General features: G+C 49.2%; 1 protein-coding gene across 1 annotated transcript in view; it reads right to left on the bottom strand.

Moving 5' to 3' along the window:
• ITPR3 (inositol 1,4,5-trisphosphate receptor type 3) overlaps positions 1 to 21969 on the bottom strand; it is a 76724-nt gene that overhangs the window by 41755 nt on the left and 13000 nt on the right. The window contains exon 2 of the mRNA XM_049765302.1: positions 17930 to 18000. Within this exon, the coding sequence (XP_049621259.1) occupies positions 17930 to 18000 (71 nt within the window). The remainder of the gene's footprint in view (positions 1 to 17929; positions 18001 to 21969) is intronic.

Here is a 21969-nt window from a genome sequence, read left to right as displayed (position 1 = left end):
TCTCTCCAGCCCCCCCTCTAACACAATCTTTAAATGAGACAGAAGAGGGAGAAAGAGAAGGTGTCATACTGACACCTCCCCCAGGAAGTCCATCTACTCCTTCAGGCTGACCTGGAGCCCACTGTCACCATATCAATCCCACTGCCTCAATGGAGACTTTTTGAATAAGAGACCATAATCTGGTTTGTCCCAGGGACAGAAATCGTTATGGACACCCAGTGGGCAGGACAAGGACACTAGTTCCAGAGATGACCTGAATGGAGGCTGCTGGACACAGAAGTACCAGGACTTCGGCACAGTTTGAGCACCCAGTGAATGTTCCAGAAAAGCACTTCACAGTAAACTGAGGAAGCTGTCCCATCTGTAAGGCTCTACTCACACTTTAATCCAACCCTGGGAGAACAGGTCTGGAGCAGGGTCGCAGCAAAGAATTAATAATCCAAGCCAAGCATAAGGGTGATGAAAAATGCAGGATTGGAAGGCTTCCAACCTCGTGGTGTAGAGCCCGCTAAAACCAATAATTTTTTTATTTTATTTTTTTGGTTTTTTGAGCCACACCCGGTGGTGCTCAGGGGTTACTCCTGGCTGTCTGCTCAGAAATAGCTCCTGGCAGGCACGGGGGACCATATGGGACACCGGGATTTGAACCAACCAACCACCTTTGGTCCTGGATCGGCTGCTTGCAAGGCAAACGCCGCTGTGCTATCTCTCCGGGCCCTAAAACCAATAATTTTTATTCCCCTTCAATCAATCCATCGTAGACCAGGGGAGGGTCCAGTAATAAACAAAAGAAGAACTAAAAGCTAAGGTGAGTTTCTACATTTCAAAAGCCGTAGGAGAAGAGCGGGGGGAGCGAGGACTAAAGTCTTCATATTGGAATAAAATAAGGTGAGACCTAACACCATCTGCCTGCCCTTCAGTCTCGACTTTATAGGGTTTTGCTTGACTTTTCAGGTTTTCAGAAAATGTGTCATTGTCATTGGTGTACGCCTGCTGTGTACCCGCTGAGTGCAAATTCCACTTCCTAAGGGTTGTGTCGGGTTGGACTGGAAAAGACAGACAGGGCACGTGAAGCTCATCGCTGTGTTCCTGCCCCAGTCTGAGCCTTGAGCCCTAGCCTGACTCCCACATCTACCTGGCTCCCCATATCTGCGGAGCAAACCTGGAAGCCGGTACTTGGAGCCAGGGAGGGCTATGGGTAGGAACTCACAAGCCTGCCCACCATGCACCCCTAGTCTCACAGTCCACACAGGACCTGACAGGGAGAAAGAAAAGTGAGTGCCTCCCTGGGTGCCCCCCGAGATGCCCAGCCAGCGCAGCTGCCCTTGCTCCCCAAGGAAGGAAACTTGGAGCTTCTCACACCAGCCTGGGACTCCCTAATGCACCGGAGAACCACGTCCAGGTCCAGAAAATCGGGAGAACCCCTGGAGTGGTCAGAGGTGAATTATTTTAATGCTTCCCAAAGAACTGACGCACAGAACACCCTGCTGAAACAAGCCAGAGGGAAACCAGGGAGAGAAACCTCCTGGCTTGCACCCTCGGGGTACATGTGGGTTTCAGAAAAGGTGTTGGTTTGAACCAAGATTGAAGAGGAAGTGCCAGTGCCTAGGAGTGGAGGAGATGCAGGGAACAGCAGTGAGCTGAAACCACAAAGGGCTACCACATCCCACAGCCAAGGTTGAACCCAGAGCCAATAGCTTTCTGGAACTGGAACCCCACTGGACCAATTGCATAGAGCAAGAAACCCAAGATTTAGGGCCGGAGAGATAGTAGAATGGATATCAAGTGTGCCTTCCATGCACAGCAAACACTGATTCAATCTGGCACTGCACATGGTCCCCTGTGCCCACCAGGAGTGATCCTGAGACCAGAACCGGGGCCAAGGCCTGAGCATAACTGGTGTGGACCAAAAACATGGGGCTGTGCTTGGGGGCAGGGGATAAATAACAACAGCAACAAAAAAACAGACTGAGAGATAGCATGGAGGTAGGGAGTTTGCCTTGCATGCAGAAGAACGGTGGTTCGAATCCTGGTATCCCATGTGGTCCCCCAAGCCTGCCAGGAGCGATTTCTGAGTGTAGAGCTAGGAGTAACCTGTGAGCACTGTCGGGTGTGACCCAAACCACCCCCCGAAAGAAAGAAAGAAAGAAAGAAAGAAAGAAAGAAAGAAAGAAAGAAAGAAAGAAAGAAAGAAAGAAAGAAAGAAAGAAAGAAAGAAAGAAAGAAAGAAAGAAAGAAAGAAAGAAGAAAGAAAGAAAGAAAGAAAGAAAGAAAGAAAGAAAGAAAGAAAGAAAGAAAGAAAGAAAGAAAGAAAGAAAGAAAGAAAGAAAGAAAGAAAGAAAGAAAGAAAGAAAGAAAGAAAGAAAGAGAGAAAGAAGAAAAAGAGAGAAAGAAAGAGAAGAAAGAAAGAAAGAGAAGAAAGAAAGAAAGAAAGAAAGAAAGAAAGAAATAAAGAAAGAAAGAAAGAAAGAAAGAAAGAAAGAAAGAAAGAAAGAAAGAAAGAAAAAAGAAAGAAAGAAAGAAGAAAGAAAGAAAGAAAGAAAGAAAGAAAGAAAGAAAGAAAGAAAGAAAGAAAGAAAGAAAGAAAGAAAGAAAGAAAGAAAGAAAGAAAGAAAGAAAGAAAGAAAGAAAGAAAGAAAGAGAGAAAGAAAAGAAAACAGAGTCTGGCTTCCAGTGATCATAGACGGGTGCTCCCCAGGATATCAACAAGATATCAGGGGGGCAGAGCAATAGCACAGCAGTAAGGCATTTGCCTTGCATGCAGCCAACACAGGACAGAAGGTGGTTCAAATCCCGGCATTCCATATGGTCCTCCACGCGTGCCAGAGCCAGGAGTAACCCTGAGAGACATTGGATGTAACCCAACCCCCCCAAAAAAAAAACCCCAGGATATCAGGATATGCCCCCACTCTCAAGAGCACACTAGCCTCATTCTAGTCCACTCAGCCAAGACTTTTCAGTTAAATAACCAGGTCTCAGTAAAGAGAACCAGGAAGTGTGGATGCCCTGAGAACAAATCTAGCAGCCTCAGACCGGCCAGACTGCAGAAAACCGCTGAGAATCTGATAGGGGGTGGTCAGCGCTGCTGACATCAGTAAGAAAAGCCTGAGAATTCCTGCAGAGAGAAACTATCAAAAGGGACAGCTGGGGCCGGAGCAGTAGCACAACAGTAAGGCATTTGTCTTGCACACGGCTGACCTAGGACGAACTGAGGTTCGATCCCCCAGCATCCCATATGATCCCCCAAGCCAGGAGCGATTTCTGAGTGCAGAGCCAGGAGTAACCCCTGAGTGTCAACGGGTATGGCCCCAAAAGCAAAAAAATAAGGGACAGCAGGAATGGAGGGAGACAGAGAGAAACAGAGAGAGAGACACACATACATACATACATACACACACACACACACACACACACACACACACACACACACACACACACACACAGAGAGAGAGAGTCAAATGAAATTTCTAAATTTCTAGAAATAAAAAGCCTCAGTAACCAAAATTGAAACTCAGTGAACATATTAAAAGGAGACCAGACAGAGCTGAAGAATTCATGAAACCAAATCAGCCCTTACGGCATTGATACATTTTAATATATTCTAATTCCTTAATTCTAATTAAGGAATACAGCCAATTCCTTAAAGGATGGTTGGGCCCATTACGGTGAGTCTATGACCCACTGCAGGGTGGGAGCCTGAGCTAGACCCATAGCCCTGTAGGTGCCCAGCAGAAGCAGAAAGCCAGTAGGGTCCTTCCAAGTGCTTTCTCATAAAGGTACAAGAGTGGGGGGCCGCAGATATATTACACTGGCGCTGGCCTTGCACACAGCCCATCCTGCACCTCATATGGTTCCTCTATGTGACCTTTGAACACAGAACCAGGAGTGAGCCCTGAACACACTGAGTGTGGGAAAGAAGGAAGGAAGGAAGGAAGGAAGGAAGGAAGGAAGGAAGGAAGGAAGGAAGGAAGGAAGGAAGGAAGGAAGGAAGGAAGGAAGGAAGGAAGGAAGGAAGGAAGGGAGGGGAGGGAGGGAGGGGAGGGAGGGAGGAAGGGAGGGGAGGAGGGAGGGGGAGGGAGGGAGGGAAAAAAGAAAGAAGGGAGGGAGGGAGGGAGGGAAAAAAGGAAGGAAAGGAAGGAAGGGAAGGAAGGAAGGAAGGAAGGAAGGAAAGGAAGGGAAGGAAGGAAGGAAGGAAGGAAGGAAGGAAGGAAAGGAAGGAAAGGAAGGAAGGGAAGGGAAGGAAGGGAGGGAAGGAGGAGAAGGAAGGAAGGAAGGAAGGAAGGAAGGAAGGAAGAAGGAGAGAGGGAGGTAGGGAGGGAGGAAGGAAGGAAGGAAGGAAGGAAGGAGAAGAAATGAAGGAGAAGGAAGGAAAGGAAGGAAAGGAAGGAAGGGAAGGGAAGGAGGGAGGGAGGGAGGGAGAAGGAGGAAGGAAGGAAGGAAGGAAGGAAGGAAGGAAGGAAGGAAGGAAGGAAGGAAGGAAGGAAGGAAAGGAAGGAAGGAAGGAAGGAAGGAAAGGAAGGAAGGAAGGGAAGGAAGGAAGGAAAGGAAGGAAGGGAAGGGAGGAAGGGAAGGAGGGAAGGAAGGAGGAAGGGAAGGAGGGAAGGAAGGAAGGGAAGAAGGGAGGGAAGGAAAGGAAGGAAAGGAAGAAAGGAAAGGAGGGAAGGAAGGAGGAAGGGAAGGAAGGAAGGGAAGAAGGGAGGGAAGGAAAGGGAAGGAGGGAGGGAGTAAGTTTAAAAGTTAGTTACTACTGGAATCTAGGAGAATTGGTCTTTCACACAAATCCTCCCAGAAAGCCTGGCCCATGGGCGATTCCTGTTGAATGAATGAGTGATAGAAGCCTCTAAAAAGAGTGTCTGACCCATCTACATGCTTTCACCATGTTATGCCCTTTGTTCCAAGGTCTCTTTGCACCAAAGTACAGAGCAGAATAGAGAGGAGAGCCAGGAGAGTCAGCCCAGGCGCAAGCAGCAGTCACAAAGGCTAAGGGAAAGGTCTGGAATGGGAGGTCCCTAGAGGACTGTGTGTACAGGGAATAGAGCCTCGGTCTGTGGGTGAAGATACAGATGAGACATAATCTATTCCGAAATGAATTCCATTTACTGGCATTCCTGGACACAGCTACTCCAAAGCCTCTACACTCCAAAAGCCACTGTTACCACACAAAATCACAAACTGCCTGGTCACTCATAGGTTCTGCTGGAATGGGGAAGGCCTGGGAATATGCAGTTGGAAGGCCCATACTCCTCCCAAACCCTAAATGGCTGCTCAACCAAGGCTGCAAAGCAGATCCAAGGCCAGGACATAGTACTCACACAATTAAGCTTTGACAGTCAAACTCACACATACACTGCCTATAACTCAACAAATCTCGGGCCACAGAGAGTGTACAGAGGGTAAATGCTTGCCCTGCATGCACCTCACTGGGGTTTCATTTCCAGTACTCAGTATGGCCCCTGAGCACCACGAGGAGTGACCCCTAAGCACAGAGCCAAGATTAAGTCTTGGCACCACTAGGTATGGCCCCCACAGTAAAACAGACAAAAACGTTAACAAGCCTGGCTGGAGATGGGTACATCATCAATCTCGAGAATGCCATATGGTTCCTGAGCCCTGGCAAGAGTGATACCTGAGAGGCCGGAGCAATAGCACAGCGGTAGGGCATTGGCCTTGCATGCGATCGACCCGGGATGGACACAGTTTCGATCCCCAACATCCCATATGGTCCTCTGAGCCTGCCAGGAGCAATTTCTGAGCGCAGAGCCAGGAGTAACCCCCTGAGCATTGCCAGGTGTGGCCCAAAAACAAAAACAAAAAAAGAGTGATCCCTGAGCACAGAGCCAGAAGTAAGCCCTGAACTCAGCCGGATGTGGCCCAATTACAAAAAAAATAGTTAACAAGTCTTTCACTGCCTCCGCATTTAGACTTTCCTTGTAAAACTCAACATGGCAGGGGCCGGGCGGTGGCGCTAAAGGTAAGGTGCCTGCCTTGCCTGTGCTATCCTTGGACGGACCGCGGTTCGATCCCCCGGTGTCCCATATGGTCCCCCAAGCCAGGAGCAACTTCTGAGCGCATAGCCAGGAGTAACCCCTGAGCGTTACCGGGTGTGGCCCAAAAACAAAAACAAAAACAAACAAAAAAAAAAACTCAACATGGCAGACTGGTGCAGCTGGAAGAGGAGGTAAGGCCGGTGCAGTCCTGAGGAGGTATCCACAGTGGGGGTGTGAGTGTGAGGGGGAGACTAGGACATGGTGTGGGGGGAAAGGAGGGTAAGAGAGCTGCAGTGATGACACTTGGGCCTCTGAAGGTGACTACAGAGGATCATGCCTGTCGCCAGCCCTGCATCATCTACACACAGGTCGCCCACATTTCCTTTTTGAGATGTGGACTTTCTTGCTTTTCTACTTTCGTGCTGGGTTGTGTATTGGCACTTTCTCTGCCCTTAGAAAAGTCCACACTCCTGAGTGCTTCTCTCTCTCTCTCTCTCTCTCTCTCTCTCTCTCTCTCTCTCTCTCTCTCTCTCTCTCTCTCTCTCTCTCTCTCTCTCTCTCTCCTCTCTCTCTGTCTCTCTCCTCTTTCTTTCTCTCTTCTCTTTCTTTCTTATCCTCTCCCTCCTCACCCCTCTGAACCTCCAAATAAAATTTGTTTTGTTTTGTTTTGTTTTTATTTAAGAAAGAGGACAGGGTAAAGTTAAAGTGGAAGCCCAATCACCCATAAGCAGAATTCTCGGTAGACCCATCGATGATATCCCAGCCTTGATCTTTCAACCAAAGAAAATTAAGAAAAACAAAACTGAACCCATGTACAATACAATTAATTTGTCCCTCAAATCCCCAGTTGTATTACATACTATTTCTTAGCAGCACACAATATAATCCAAAGAGATTAGACTTATGTAACTCCTTAAACATTGAGGGCAAATAAAATATTTTTAACTTCATGGGGCCGGAACAATAGCACAGTGGTAGGGCATTTGCCTTGCATGTGGCTCGGTTCAATCCCCAGTGTAACATATGGTCTCCCGAGGGGCCGAGAGAGAAAGCATGGAGGTAAGGCATTTGCCTTGCATACAGAAGGTTAGTAGTTCGAGTCCCGGCATCCCATATGGTCCCCGAGCCTGCCATGAGCCATTTCTGAGCGTAGAGCCAGGAGTAACCCCTGAGCGCTGCCGGGTATGACACCCCCCCCCCCGCAAAATAAAAAACGAAAAACATATGGTCCCCTGAGCCAGAAGCGATTTCTGATTGCAGAGCCAGGAGTAACCCCTGAGCGTCACCAGGTGTGGCCCCAAAACCAATATATATATTAACTTCAAAAACAAATAAATAATTGAAGGTGACTGTGGAGGGTTAAAGGGCCACAGAAGGCTGATGGAAAGGCAAGTGGGGGCAGTGAACCAATCGGCTGATTTTCGTAGAGAGCCGTGGAGACAACACAGAGGGTAGGAGGTCTTGAGCCAAATTCTCCCATCCCAGCACTACAGGGAGTAGCTCTGGTAGCCCCTCAGCTTTACCAGATATGGCTCTGGGGCTCTAGCACCCCAAATCAAAGCACTGTTGCCTCAACAGGCCCAAGTTCTGATTCAGACCTGTGAAGTCTGTATGGCCTGGCAGTATCACTAGGAATGGCACCCAGGTCCTGAGTATGCCTGGGGAGAATCATATAAAAGGCATATAAAAAGGGTGGAGGGGTCAGAGCAGTAACATAGTGGAGTGCTTTCCTTGCACATGATCAACCCAGGTTCGATCTCTGGCATCCCATATGGTCCCCTTAGCCTGCCAGGAATGATTCCTGAGCACAAAGCCAGGAGTAAATCCTGAGCACTGCCAGGTGTGCATGCCCCAAAAACATTTTTTGGGGGGGTCACACCCATCAGTGCTCAGGGATTACTCCTGGCTGTCTGCTCAGAAATAGCTCCCTGCAGGCACGGGGGACCATATGGGACACCGGGATTCGAACCAACCACCTTAGGCTGCTTGCAAGGCAAACGCCGCTGTGCTATCTCTCCGGGCCCCCCAAAAACATTTTCAACCAAGGGCATTAGGGCTAGTGGTCGGCAACCCACGGATTACTGTGTGAATATTTGCATGCAGAATATTCTCAATAAAACTTATTGAAACTAAAAACAGTGTACCATCCTATGTATTTTCGGTTTTAAAAATGTGTCTCTCGAGGCTGGCACGGTGGCGGTAGAGGTAAGGAGTCTGTCTGCCTCGCCAGTGCTAGCCTAGGACGGACCGCGGTTCGATCCCCCGGCGTCCCATATGGTCTCCCAAGCCAGGAGCGACTTCTGAGCGCATAGCCAGGATTAACCCCTGAGCGTCACCGGGTGTGGCCCCCCAAAAAATGTGGCTCTCAAAATAAATTTCAATCGTGGTTTTGGCGAGATTTGGCTCAGTTGAAAAAAAGGTTGCCGACCACTGGCGCTAGAGTGATAGCACAACAGGTAGGACAGCATTGGCCTTGCTGCTACCAAAGCGGGTTCCATCCCTGGCATCCCATATGGTCCCACAAGCAAAGCCAGAAGTGATTCTTGAGTTCAGAGCCAGAGATAAGCCTTGACCATCACTGGCGGTGGCCCACAAATAAAACATTTTACAAAGGCAGCCAGGGCAGGAAGATACCTTGCATACAGCTGGCCAAATCCCTGGCACTGCACAGGAGCCCTCATGCACAGAGCCATTTGTAAGCCATTTGTAAGCCCTGAGGCCCACCCAAGTAGCCCCAAAACAAAAAATCAAGAGAGAAAGGAAAATGGCTGCAAGGCCGGATGGGGAGTCAGTGATGCTTGGATGGGGTTTGAGTCTGATGAGAAGAAAAAGGAGCGGCCATACATGAAGGTATGAGGGCAACGGCTAAGCATTTGCCTGATGTAGGAAACCTGTATTTACATGCATTTAGGAGGGTGAATAGGCTATGAATAGTAATGGATCATAGTTGGAAAGAAAGTTAAAAATGTTTGATGCTGGGGCCAGAGAGAGAACATGGAGGTAGGGCATTTGCCTTGCATGCAGAAGGATGGTGGTTTGAATCCTGGCATCCCATAAGATCCCCCGAGCCTTCCGGGAGTGATTTCTGAGCATAGAGCCAGGAGTGACCCCTGAGTGCTGCCAGGTGTGACCCAAAAACCAAAAAAAAAAAAAAAAAAAGTTTGATGCTGAAAACACTAGCTTATAGAGACACTTTCATGACAGAGAAGGAAGGAAAGGTCAGGAAAGGGAGGGGGCAGCGCCACAGTCCAGCAGACAGAACACTGCTGGCCTTGCACATGGCCAACCCCTGTTCTATCCCTGGTAGCCCATACAGTGTCCCAGCACTGCCAGGAGTAATTTCTGAGCACTGCCAGGTGTGGTCCAAAAACTCATATAATAACTTAAAACCAAAAAACAAAAAGTGAAAGGGAATGCAAGGGAAAAGAGTAAAAGTGGGTTGTAGATTCCTAGGATCATACACAGCAATGCCTCCCCAGGTGTGGTGTACCCCAAGACCCACCCATATCTGGGAGGAGTTTTGGGAACTGGGATAATAGGTGTAACTACCTGCAAGACCTCCCATTTCTGGGAGGGGTCTGGAAAAGGATAGATAAACCTCTGAGCCAGGGGATTCGGCCCTTTTGCCGTTTCTCTTTTGGCCCGGCTTGGTTTCCTGGCTTTTGGATCTTTGGGCCGCATGGAGCCCAAAGGGAAGATGGCTAACAGGAGATAAGATGCAGGGCTAGCAAAATATTGCTGAATGCTTGAAAGGTTGACATAGGCCACACACCTGTGGTGGCAAGGGCATGAATAAAGATGATTCTTCCTGATGGCTGCCTGTGAGTGAGTGATTTCACCTGGGCCTGGAACTCGCCGGCTGCATGGAGGTTGCAGAGCCATGTGGGCTGGATGGCATCATCCACCATCCAGCCCCATCGTTAATTATTTAATTCTACATCTGGCGCTCCGAACTTTGACCTGAATCCTGGACCCAAGAAACCAGCAACAATGGTAATATTTCTGCTTTTCAGTTTCATTTTGGCTCTTTTCGGGTGCACTAAGCCCAAAACACTGGGCCACGTGCAGCCATGTTCAAACATGGCCGTGACCCCTTCTAGGGAAAGAAGGGCAATTGAAAAAAAAGAGGTGAAAGCTTGCATCACCTCCAGCCCAGGCCCAAAACTAAAACTTTGTTACAAGAAACAAAAACCTGGGCCTCTTCAAAAACTTATTAAAAGTCTAAATTGGAAACGGAGGAGAAAAAAGACTGTATTAAAAATGGACTGATTTTCTGAGAATGACCTTTGGCTTGAATTTGAATTTCGACTTTGGAAATTTCGAACTAAACTTTTAGTTTAAATCACTTGGAACTTTAAACTTTCAAAAGCGCCCTGTGAAAATGTGGGCCATAAGCTGCTTCCAAAGTGCGCCTGGAGAAAAGAAAAGGCAGCGGTGAAGCCCCTCCAGCATCGGAAAAGCGGCTGGGCTGGGCTCGGCTGGAATCTCGGCTGGGATCGGCTGGGCTGGGCTCAGTTTGGCCCGGAAAAGCAAAAAACCTGGAATCCACCCTCCAGCGAACCGGCAGCGGGCGGCGAAACCGGCAACCTCATGGTCTACAAAACCGTCTGCGGGGCCTGAAACTGAAAGGACGCCACGTGGTGAAATCAGCGTGGGACAAAACAACATCTGAACTTTAAAAGTTTAAAGAAGCCACGTGGTGAGATCAGCGTGGGACAAATTAATCATCTGAACTATGGTTTTAGGTGTAGAAAATTAGTGGGTCGTTATATTTTACTCATAGTTGGTTATGGGATAAATTTTAGTTAGTTAAAAATAAAAATAAAAGGGAAGTAATTCAGTTTAGCTCATTTTAACATCTAATTTCTAACCACCTGCATCTTTGTCTTAAGTCATTCTCTTTATAATTTAAATGTGTTTTGTTTTCTTTCAAAGTTAATATTTTCAATTGCAAAATGTTTTACTGTGTATTTTAATGTACTTAGCCTGTTTTTAAAATGTATGTTATGCATGTATGCTGAAGTACTTGTGTATAGAAAAGTTATAGGAACAAATAGTTCCCCCAATATAGTTTAAAAATATAGGAACATGAAAGTTCCGAAATAGTGCTTGGTAAAAAAGCATTAATAGAATTTTAGGTTACAGGTGTAAAGTATATTTTGCAAATGATATGTTTTTAAAAAGGGCTGGTATATTAATTTTCACTTTATTACGTTGGCGCATGAAAATATTTAAAAAAGGGGGAAATGTGGTGTACCCCAAGACCCACCCATATCTGGGAGGAGTTTTGGGAACCGGATAATAGGTGTAACTACCTGCAAGACCTCCCATTTCTGGGAGGGGTCTGGAAAAGGATAGATAAACCTCTGAGCCAGGGGATTCGGCCCTTTTGCCGTTTCTCTTTTGGCCCGGCTTGGTTTCCTGGCTTTTGGATCTTTGGGCCGCATGGAGCCCAAAGGGAAGATGGCTAACAGGAGATAAGATGCAGGGCTAGCAAAATATTGCTGAATGCTTGAAAGGTTGACATAGGCCACACACCTGTGGTGGCTAGGGCATGAATAAAGATGATTCTTCCTGATGGCTGCCTGTGAGTGAGTGATTTCACCTGGGCCTGGAACTCGCCGGCTGCATGGAGGTTGCAGAGCCATGTGGGCTGGATGGCATCATCCACCATCCAGCCCCATCGCTAATTATTTAATTCAACACCCAGGATTCAGCCATAGGAAGATTTATAACAAAATAGGGAAGACCATCCAGTGGGTATCCGGTATGAGCAAAGAGAGGCTAGTCTATAAATGCTGCAGGTGCATAAAGGGTCCTGGAGGATGCATAGGTGGTTAAAGGAAGTGGCTACCTGGAAGGACGGTTCTTGGGGTGCAACTATCTGCTGTTTAGTTTGGTTTGGTTTGATTTGCAGTGCTGGGCAGCAAACCCAGCACCTCAAACAGGAAAGGCATCTGCTTATTGTGATGTTCTAACCATGTGAATAAACCACTGAGACAGGGCTGGAGAGATTGTACAGTGAGCAGAGCATATGCCTTGCTGACTCAGTCATGCTAGATTCAATCCTCAGCATCCCTTATGGTCCCCTAAGCACCACCAGGAAATGATTTTTGAGTGTAGTGTAGAGTAACCTCTGAGTATCAACAGTTGTGGCCTCCAAAACAAAACAAAACAAAAAAGCAAACCACTGAGACAGGTTTTCTTTATTTTGGGGGAATTTAGGGATCACACTTGGCAATGCACAGGATTTACATCTAGCTCTGCACTCAGAATCACTCCTGGAGGGGTCAGAGGAACATATGGGATGCTGGGGATCAAACTCAAGTTGGTCATGTGCAAGGAAGATCCCTACCTGCTGGACTATGGCTTTTAATCCCTCAAGCCAGATTTCCCCCCCCCCTCAAGCCAGATATTCTAAAACAGCTAACCTAGAGGGGAACAGGCAGTGAAAGAGACTCAGTTAGGGGTGCCACTGTGTTTGCCTTGATGCTAGTGTGCATATCTTGTGACTTTTATGAAAATAAAAGGTACAAAAATTGAAGCAGCTAATAAGCATGAAGACACACTCTGTCTTGTGGTGGCAAATCTGAGCAACAAGAATGAAAGCCCAGGGAAGCACCTTCACATCAGCAAGAGGGAAAGAATGGAAATGAGGCGACAGGTGACACGGCACTGCACAGAAAGGCACAGAAGAGCTTCTGCCAGCCCCACCCGCTCAAAACACACCCAAGGAAACCCTGCCAGAAGCCAGGAGACCAGACAGCCACCGAGTGCTCGCAGAGCCTCTCTGGCAGCTGCCCAAAATTGGAGCTGAGCAAAATAACCACAACAGAGAAATTGCTAAATTAACTACAGCTTGGGCCCAGGGCGAGGAGTGGAGTGGGAACACAGCGGGGAGGTTATTTGTCTTGCACACAGTCAACCCAGCTTCCATCCATGGCATCTTATATGGTCTCCTGAGCACTGCCAGGAGTGATTTCTGAGTGCAGAAGCAGGAGTAACTCCCAAGCACCACTGCTTGTGGGTCTCCCGTGCCCCTTGCAAACAAATAAACAAACAAATAAACCACTTACTTTTTTTCTTTTCTTTCTTTTTTTTGTTTTGTTTTTGTTTTGTTTTTTTGTGCCACACTCGGGAACGCTCAGGGGTTACTCTTGGCTCTGTGCTCAGAAATTGCTCCTTGGCAGACAAGGGACCATATTGGATGCAGGGATTTGAACCACCATCTGTCCTGAATCAGCCACATGCAAGGCAAATGCCCTACCTCTGTGCTATCTCTCCGGGCCCATAAACCACTTTTCTGCGCCTTTCCTATAAACTCTTATTAGGGTTCAGAACAATAAGACTCTTGCCTTGCACATCATCAACCTGGGTTCCATCCCTGGTACCACATATGGTCCCCTAAGCACCACCAGAATGATCCCTAAGTCAGAACAAGGAGTAAGTCCTGAGCATCCCCCACCCTTCAAAAAACAGAAAAAGAAAAGATGGGTCAGAGAGGTCAGTAGGCTGGAATGCAGGTTTTCGTGCAAGACGCTTGCTCAGGCTCAGCCCCCAGAGCACCTCGAGGAGCTATCCCTAAGCTTAGTAGGAGTATCCCCAAGCACCTCCCAGAATGGCTCCAAAACCAAAGAGAGAGGAGAAAGGGAGGGAAAGGGGGAAGGAGGAAAGGAAGAGGGAGAAAGAGAGAGGAGAGGAAGGGGAGAGAAGAGTAAGAGAAGGAAGGGGAGAAGAGAAGAGAAAGAAGGGAAGAGGAGGGAGAGGAATCGGAGAGATAGCATGGAGGTAAGGTGTTTGCCTTGCATGCAGAAGGACAATGGTTCAAATTTCGGCATCCCATATGGTCCCATGAGCCTGCCAGGAGCAATTTCTGAGTGTAGAGCCAGGAGTAACCCCTGAGTGCTGCCGGGTGTGACCCAAAATTCAAGAAGAAAAAAAAAAGAGAGAGAAGGGAAGAAGAAAGGAAGGGAAGGGGAAATGAGTGGAGGTAAAAGACCTGGGAGCCAGGAAATAGCTCCAACTCTGGAACCCACCCCATGAAAGAAAAGACACAAGTAAATAGGGCAGGAGAGTAAACAGTAAACAGGAGAGCATTTGTTTGCTAAGTGGTATATGCTACTACTCTGCTCTTCTGAGGAGCACTGGGCCTTACACCCTAACAGGAAGAGCTGAGACATAAGGCAGGGGGACATACAGCCAAGCATACACAGGGACCCCATCACCAGCCCCTTCTACAGCACCCCTCACCCATCTAAGCAGGTGAGTCACCACTACACAGTTTCCTAAAGACTCTGTAGCAAGGGTGTAAACTCTGTGCCCCCCCCCAGGTGAACAGGAGGGGCTGCCTTAATTCTCGAAGCCCAGTGTGAAGAGAGGGAGGAGGAGACAGCTGGTCAGCAGAGCTGAACTTGAAGCAACAGCCAAAAATCCCAAACTCCTCCGGCAATTGGAGGTCAGAGGTGGGACCCAAGTGGACCTAGACTAGAATTCCCAAGGTGTACAATGGAGGGGGGTGGAGTGGGCCCTGGCTGATGCAGCGGGCTGTGACCACAACCAGGAGTGGGCTTCCGGGATCTGCAGATGGAGACACACACACAATCTCAGGCCCAGGAAGTGTGTAGGAGGCAGAAGCAATGGGCCCAGAGCGGGAGACCCAGCTCCTCTCTGTCTTCGCTGAGCTGTGTCCTCCTTTCAAATTCAAACACGTCAACTTGTGCCCACCCAGTTCTCAGGGGATCACAGTGGGTCTCTGCCTCCCGCATCAAGACCCCAAAAGTCAGCTCTGGGGCACAGCACAGCAGGAAGAGGCTGGAGCCAGCAGCCCCTCAGCCCCTCTCTGAGCTCCTGAATCCTCATCCTGGCCAGGCCCGGCCCACAGGCTCTTCGAAAAGGAAGAGGAAGAGAAGAGAAGGAGTGGGAAGGAGCCGGAGGGGGAGGAGAAATCAAAGGAGTATTTGTTCTGCTAAGTGGCCTTTTTGTTGTCAAAAATTGGCCCCACACTCCTGTCTAACCCTGAGGCAGATCTTCCCAGGCCCAGCGGGCCACACCCAGCTCCTTGTCACCACCAGTCACACCACAGCCTCAGCAAACAAACACACAAACATGCCTGGAACACCAGGTATGTCCCAAAAAACTTCCCTCAGTGCCAACCCCTTCCTCAGGACCCCACCACCACCACAAGTGACCATTTATTTATCTTTCTCTCCCCATCTCTCCCCACTCCCCTCTCTTGTCTCCCTTCCTTCTCCCCTCTCCTCTTTTCTTTCCTCTCTTCTTCCCTCTTTTCTTCCTTTTCTTCATTTTTGGGGGATTTGGGGCCACTCCTGGCACAGAGCTCAGGGGTTGGTTACTCCTGGCTCTACACTCAGAAATTGCTCCTGGCAAGCTCAGGGGACCATATGGGATGCCGGGGATTGAACCCAGGTCTGTCCCAGCCACATGCAAGGCAAATGCCCTACCGATGTGCTATTGCTCTGGTCCCCTTTTCTTTATTATTTTTTTTATCACTTTTGACTTTTGGGCCATATCTGGTTGTGCTCAGGCATATTCCTGGCTCTATGCTCAGTGGGGGGATTATATGGGATACCAGGGATCAGACATGAGTTAGTCAGTGCCCCACCTGCTGTGCTACTCCTCTGGTCCCACTTTCTCTTTCTAAGTGCTTCCCCAGAGGCCATCTGAGTCCCTCAGCAAGGCCCTCACTCCTTCCCAGTGCTTCTGGCTTCTAGAGGTCCAGGCCCCATTACCCGTCTCAGCCAACCATGGGCCCTGATCTGAGCTGCACTTTCAAACACTGACCCCACACTTACATCCAGAGCCCCGGAGCCTAGATCAGGGCCTTCAGGCTGAGATCCAGCAGGGCCTTGGGGGTGAGTCACGTCTCTCCAGGCCCTGGAACTGCAGGGCTGGAAGTTACGGGTGGGAGGAAGCCCAAAAGGATCCTCACTCATTCTTCTGCTCTGCACTAGCCTGCCTGCCTTACTGGGGAACCCTCTAGGCCGCAGACACTGAGGATCAAATTACCCGAAATAATCCCCCCTGGGCACAGTCGGTGGCATTCTAGCAGAGGAGACATGACAAACAAACAATTAAAATACATAATTACAAAGTGTTTGTCAGGTCCGGTTAGGGAGAGCAGGAAAACAAGAAGCCTGGAAGGGGCCTGCAGGGGTGGAGCAGGGTTTAGGTCAGGAAAGTCCCCACAGAGGCTGTGAGACCTTAAGCCATAGCACAGCCTCTTCCACAACCACCACCACCACCATCCTGACACCCTGGAGTAAGAATCGACTAGGCCTAGGGAGCAAGTGTAGTGGTAGGGGGCCAGGGAGATTGCTCAATGCTTGTAGCACCGGCTTGGCATGTTGGAGATCAGGTCCAATGGCCAGCACCACAGTCCTAAGTTTATCTGGGAATGACTCCTGAGCACCACAGGTATGGCCCCAAACCAAAACAAACAAAAAGAAATTTTCATAAAGGGGCCAGAGTGACAGTATAGCAGGTAGGGTGTTTGCTTCATGTGCAGCCAATCAGTTCGATTCCTGGCATCCCCTAAGGTCCCCTGAACCCTGCCAGAGTGATCGCTGAGTACAGAGCCAGGAGCAAGTCCTAATCACTGCAGGGTGTGACCCTATAAAAATTAAAATAAAATAACTGGGAGGGGGCTGGAGAGATAATACAGTAGATAAGGCATTTGCCTCTTATATACAACCCAGGTTCAATTACCAGCACCACATACAGCACTGCCAAGAGTGATCCCTGAGCACTGAAGGCTATTATAAAAGTAAAGTGCATGGAATAGGAGCATTGATATAGTGGGTAGGGCAATTGCCTTGCACACGGCCAACACAGGTTCGATCCCCAACATCCCAGATAGTCCCCTGAGACCATCAAAAGTAATCAATCCCTAAGCACAGAGCTACATCCCTGAGCAATGCCAGGTATATCCCCCCAAACTCTGATAAATAAAAAATAAAGGGCAGAGATGAACGAAGGGCAGTGAGATAAGAGGAATAGCACTGAGGCCACTGTGCTGAGTGTGAGAAGAAACAGAGATTTGGAGAGGCCAACATAGAAAGTCTATGTAGGGACTGTCCCCACATCTCCATAAATGTCCAAGGTACAGCTCTCACTCAGTGCCCATGAGGAAAGCAGGGGCAGAACCAAAGATGTGGGGCCATCTCAGAACCAGGCCAGGAGGATCCAGCCCACACCCTGATAGCCAAGCAGTGCCACATCCAACATGCAGTCTGAGGTGCACTTTCGCCCCACTTTCTCCCCGAGCTCCCCTCTGACACAAGCCAGGCCCATCTCCCCCAAATATAAAGCCATGTGGAGACTCAGTGTCAGGGGCCTGGCATGTCCCTACCTGTTTTTGCCCCACCACGGCCCGTGTGATGGTCACGAAAGCCTCTCAGATCATCATTACCACAGGAGCCCCTTGTCTCATCCCAACCTCATGACAGGCCCGGGCCTGGGCCCACCAACCACAGGGCACAAGGCCCAGAGGCCCACAGAGCCAGGCCTGACCCCACCAAGCAAGAACCATTCTGTCTGCATGGGGCGGAGGATACAGCTAGGTCCATGGCTCCCACCAGGGGAAGAGACATCACACAGAACAGGGAGCTGGCATAGGAACCAGCTTCACGCCTGAGGGAACTCCCCTTCCACCTGTTTCCTTCGAAGACACCAACCACACGGACAAAGAAAGCCTTGTGTGTGGAGGGACATCCTGGGGAGAAGAGGGTGTGGCCCTGAGATGTGGGGTGTGGCCCCTAAAAAAAAAAGAATTGAAGGGATAGACTTGTCTGGGCCAAAATGCAGGCGAACAGCAGCTCGCAGAATCCACACAGAGGAACCTGCTGAGGCTCAGGGAGGTCGGGTGGCCCAGTCGGGAAGTCAGTTTCCAGAAGCCAGGGCAGGACATGGAGGGGTGATCTTACCTCGGAACTTCTTAGGGGGGTTGTCCAGGTCCCCAGCCGCAGGCTCCACCACACAGCGGTCATCCACCAACCTGGGGGACAAGGCAGTTCAGTCAGAGGGAAAGAAGAGCATCACCTCAGCATGCCTCTCTCAGGGCAGGGATCACCAAGGCATGAGGGAGATAGCCAAAGAAACTTCTTTTTTTTTTTTTTTTTTGGTTTTTGGGCCACACCCAGCAGTGCTCAGGGGTTACTCCTGGCTGTCTGCTCAGAAATAGCTCCTGGCAGGCACGGGGAACCATATGAGACACCGGGATTCGAACCAACCACCTTTGGTCCTGGATCGGCTGCTTGCAAGGCAAACGCCGCTGTGCTATCTCTCCGGGCCCCCAAAGAAACTTCTTCACTGGTTCAAAGCAATGTTTTGGGTGAGGGTCTGGCTCAACTTCCCAAATAATGGGCTCTGGGTTCAATTTCTGACACCTCAAGGGAAAAGGGGGGAGGCACTTTGGTGGTAGCTCTCTTGGAAGAGCAAAGACACCCCAGCCACAGAGCTGGGCTATCTGTCCCAGGCAGCCATGTGACCCCATCATCACCCTGAGGCCTGCTGTTCAGGCCTGAAAGGGCAGTGGGTGATTGAGGGAAAGATAGACATTCAGAGACCAAGAGGAGGAAATAGAGAGCTAAGAAGAGAGGGAAGCAGACAGTCAGATAGATAAACAGGCTGGAACAGAACGTTAGCACAGTGGGGTGGGTATTTGCCTTAATCACAGCAAATCTGGGCTAGAACTCCAGCACCCCATATGGTCCCTGAGCACTGCCAGGTCTAGCCCAAATCCCCACCAAGTCAGACCCATTTGGGGCTAGGGATTAATGGGACAAAATCTCGTTGGTCCACCCAAAGGTCTAAAATTCCCTGCTTCTGACCAAGCCTAAGGTTAATTCTGAATCTCTGGGGGCCAACCCAGCCATACAGGCACCTACCTCCCCACCCACCAAGCCTCCCTTCATTCCTACACTTCAAATTCCTCACTGCCATGCTAGCTGCCTGGGAAAGTGACAGAGCCCACCCAGCATTCCAGAGGCCCACGTTATTTTCACACTTCACAACACCCTGTATCTAAACTCTCACCGACTTCCCTACCAGGGTCCTGTCAGCAGTGCCATTTGACAGAGGAGAAAATGGGTTTGAAGGTTAAATAAATTTGCCTAAAATCACTGAGCTGATTCCAAAACCTCCTTGGGCTCCTCCCCTCCTCAGACTAGCTAACAAGGCCTTTTATGATCTGACTGCCCTCCACCCACTTCCTGGCTGGTCTCCCCACTTCCTTGGCTCTTTCGTGCTAAGTCTGTAGTTGGTTCCAAGGGTGGAGTTCTCATCACTACAGAGATGGTCCTTCCAGCCCTGCCCACCCCACAAGCCTCAGATCTAGCCTACTGCCCTCCATCACCCTTCCATCTTCTATCTTTCCTTGCTCAAGGAAACCTTCCTTGGCCAGTTCTCCCCAAGCCCCCCATGTAATGCCTGGATCTGGCATCTTCCTCAGGTCTCTACTATATTAACTTGCTTGGTCTACATTGTGAGCTCCTTGAGGACAGGACCCAATGTTTTCCCAATTGAGCAAACCAACTATTTGCATAAGACAATTCACAGCGATAATAATAGCAAGCCGGATTCTATTTCTAATGCTGTCCTGGATTGTTATTTCATTTCTAAATCTATTTGGTTTTTTGATTTGCTTTATTTTTCCTTTCTCACACTCCCCCAGAGGCCCACACCACCACCACCACCACTGGGTGGCCAAGAGTGCTGGAGATTAAGTCCGGCACTTCCTAAGCCATGAGCCTTCTTCCAAACCTTCTTTCCCTGAGGACCCTAAAAGCAGAGCAGTCAGTGTTTACTCTAATGTTTGTGTTAGACATAGAACCATCTTCCAGGCCTTGTTCCTTAGATTTTTTTGTGCAGTTTTTGTTTGGGGACCACATTGGCAGTGGACAGGCCTTACTCCTGACTCTGCACCTAGGAATCACTCCTGGTGGTGGGCTTGGGGGACCATAGGAGGTGCCAGGAGTTGAACCTGGATTTCTTCCTCCCCACCCCCATGCAAGGCAAGCATCTTATCTGCTATCTGTAGTGCTATCACTATGGTCCCACCTTTACTTATATTTGGGGGAGTCACACCCAGTAGTGCTCCAGGGCTCTAGGATCATTCCCAGCAATGCTGAACCCTACAGAGTGGGCCTGACCTGAGCTACAGCCAGTGATGTAGGGGGACAGAGGACCCTCGGGATCCTACTCTGGGCCTCCCACATGCTAGGTGTCTGCTCTTGATATTGTCTTTTTATTGTCTTGTTATTGTCTCGTTATTGTCTTTTCTGCTTCTTTGTATTTGGGGCCTCACCTGGCTGTGCTCAGGGATTACTCCTGGCTCTGCACTCAGGGATCACTCCTGATGGGGCACAAGGGACTATATATATATATATATATATATGGTGCTGGGGATCAAATCTGGGTCAAATTGCATGCAAGGTAAATTCCCCACCCACTTTGACTCCTCTTTTGCTATTATTTCCCTTTCATGGTCCAAGTGTGTGAAGAAATGGAACAATCTTCCTGGGGACACATGGTCAGCTTGCAACCAGGTTGTCGAATATGGGAGTGGAACCAGGGGAGGCAGGAGCAACTTGCCCGTCCAGGACCCTCTCCATTTCATTCTGTCTCCCCTACCTCCAGCTAGGATCAGTAAGTGCTCTACTGGTCTGTATTCATTTCCCCATACCTTAAGTTGAAGGCAATTCTGTGCTCTAGTAGAATTTTCCTACCCACCACCTGGAACTTTCTGGCTCCTGGCTCCCTCCCCTCACTTCCTCAGGTCAGGGCTCCAATGAACCATTTCCCAAACTCCCCTCCTGTGTCTTTTTACAAGCTGTTCCCACACTCCCTGGAGTCCAGCACATCTCCCCTGGCCTGCTAGAAGGGTCTATGGATGTGTCTGCTTGGTTTCATGCTAGACTTCCGGTTCCTAGGAAATACATACTTGGGTGAATTAAAGTGTTGTACCAGCTACTAAGCCAATGACAAGGTCCCTGCCTCAGGGAGTTTAAAATCTCCCTGGGAAGACAAGTCACATGCTCAGAAGAGTTAATGATATAAGGAATATGCATCGATGCCAACTGGTGGTACCAGCTGCAGAGTCTGTCCCAATTCAATACAGGGAGAGGTCAGTACTTAGGCAATCAGAAAAGGTGTGAACGAAGAGGCAGGAGCTGTGTGGAGCTTTGAATAATTCATAGAACTTCCTGTAAGACATTAATGAGTCAGATTAGCTGGCTTGCTCTCTGCAAAGCCCTGCCAGGGGATATGACCAGGAGGGATACATTTGGGGGGAGACAAGAGAGAGATGGCCCAGTCACATGGAAGTTAGGCCAGCTGCAGTGAGATTGGGATAACCACCAGTCCCCCTCATCCCCATGGACAGACCCAGTGAAGACCCCCTCCTCCTGGATTCCCTGTCTGAGATCAAACCCCGCCTCTCCAAGGACCACACCTCCACTGGGAGCTCCAGGTCTGGGCCACACAAGGGGAAGGAAGAGTGCAGATGCACATGCCTGGCATGCGATCCCTAATACCCCCTGGCATCCATCCGTATGGTCATTATGTGGCCGCCATCCCACCCCGCCCACTCTGGCAGAGCTTCTGAAACCCTGATGTTGCCAGGTCAGCCCCTTTGTAGACTCTGAATTCTTGGAAACAGAACATGTGGGCAGCAGAGGGCAGAGGAGCAGGGGCTTTGAGGAAGGCAAACAGAAAGGGTCTGGACTACGTACCAAAATAACCATATGGGAGGGAATAAAAAGCAGGGGCCACTGGAAGGGCGCTCCAAAGGAAGGTCTCTCAAGAACAAGATTGTTGGGTAACACCTTATTTTACCTAAAACAAAGTTTATCCTTGGTTTCTCTGTATCTGTTTCTTTACAACTTGGTTTCACCCAAAACAAAGATTGTCTTACTTGTAAACCTGGGTGGGTTTACTGTCCAACCCAGGGGTGATCTCAATAAAA

This window comes from Suncus etruscus, chromosome 18 (assembly GCF_024139225.1).
Source record: "Suncus etruscus isolate mSunEtr1 chromosome 18, mSunEtr1.pri.cur, whole genome shotgun sequence".
Lineage (NCBI taxonomy): Eukaryota > Metazoa > Chordata > Mammalia > Eulipotyphla > Soricidae > Suncus > Suncus etruscus.
Note: the sequence above shows the minus strand (reverse complement) of the source record. Positions and strands in the feature narration are given on the sequence as shown.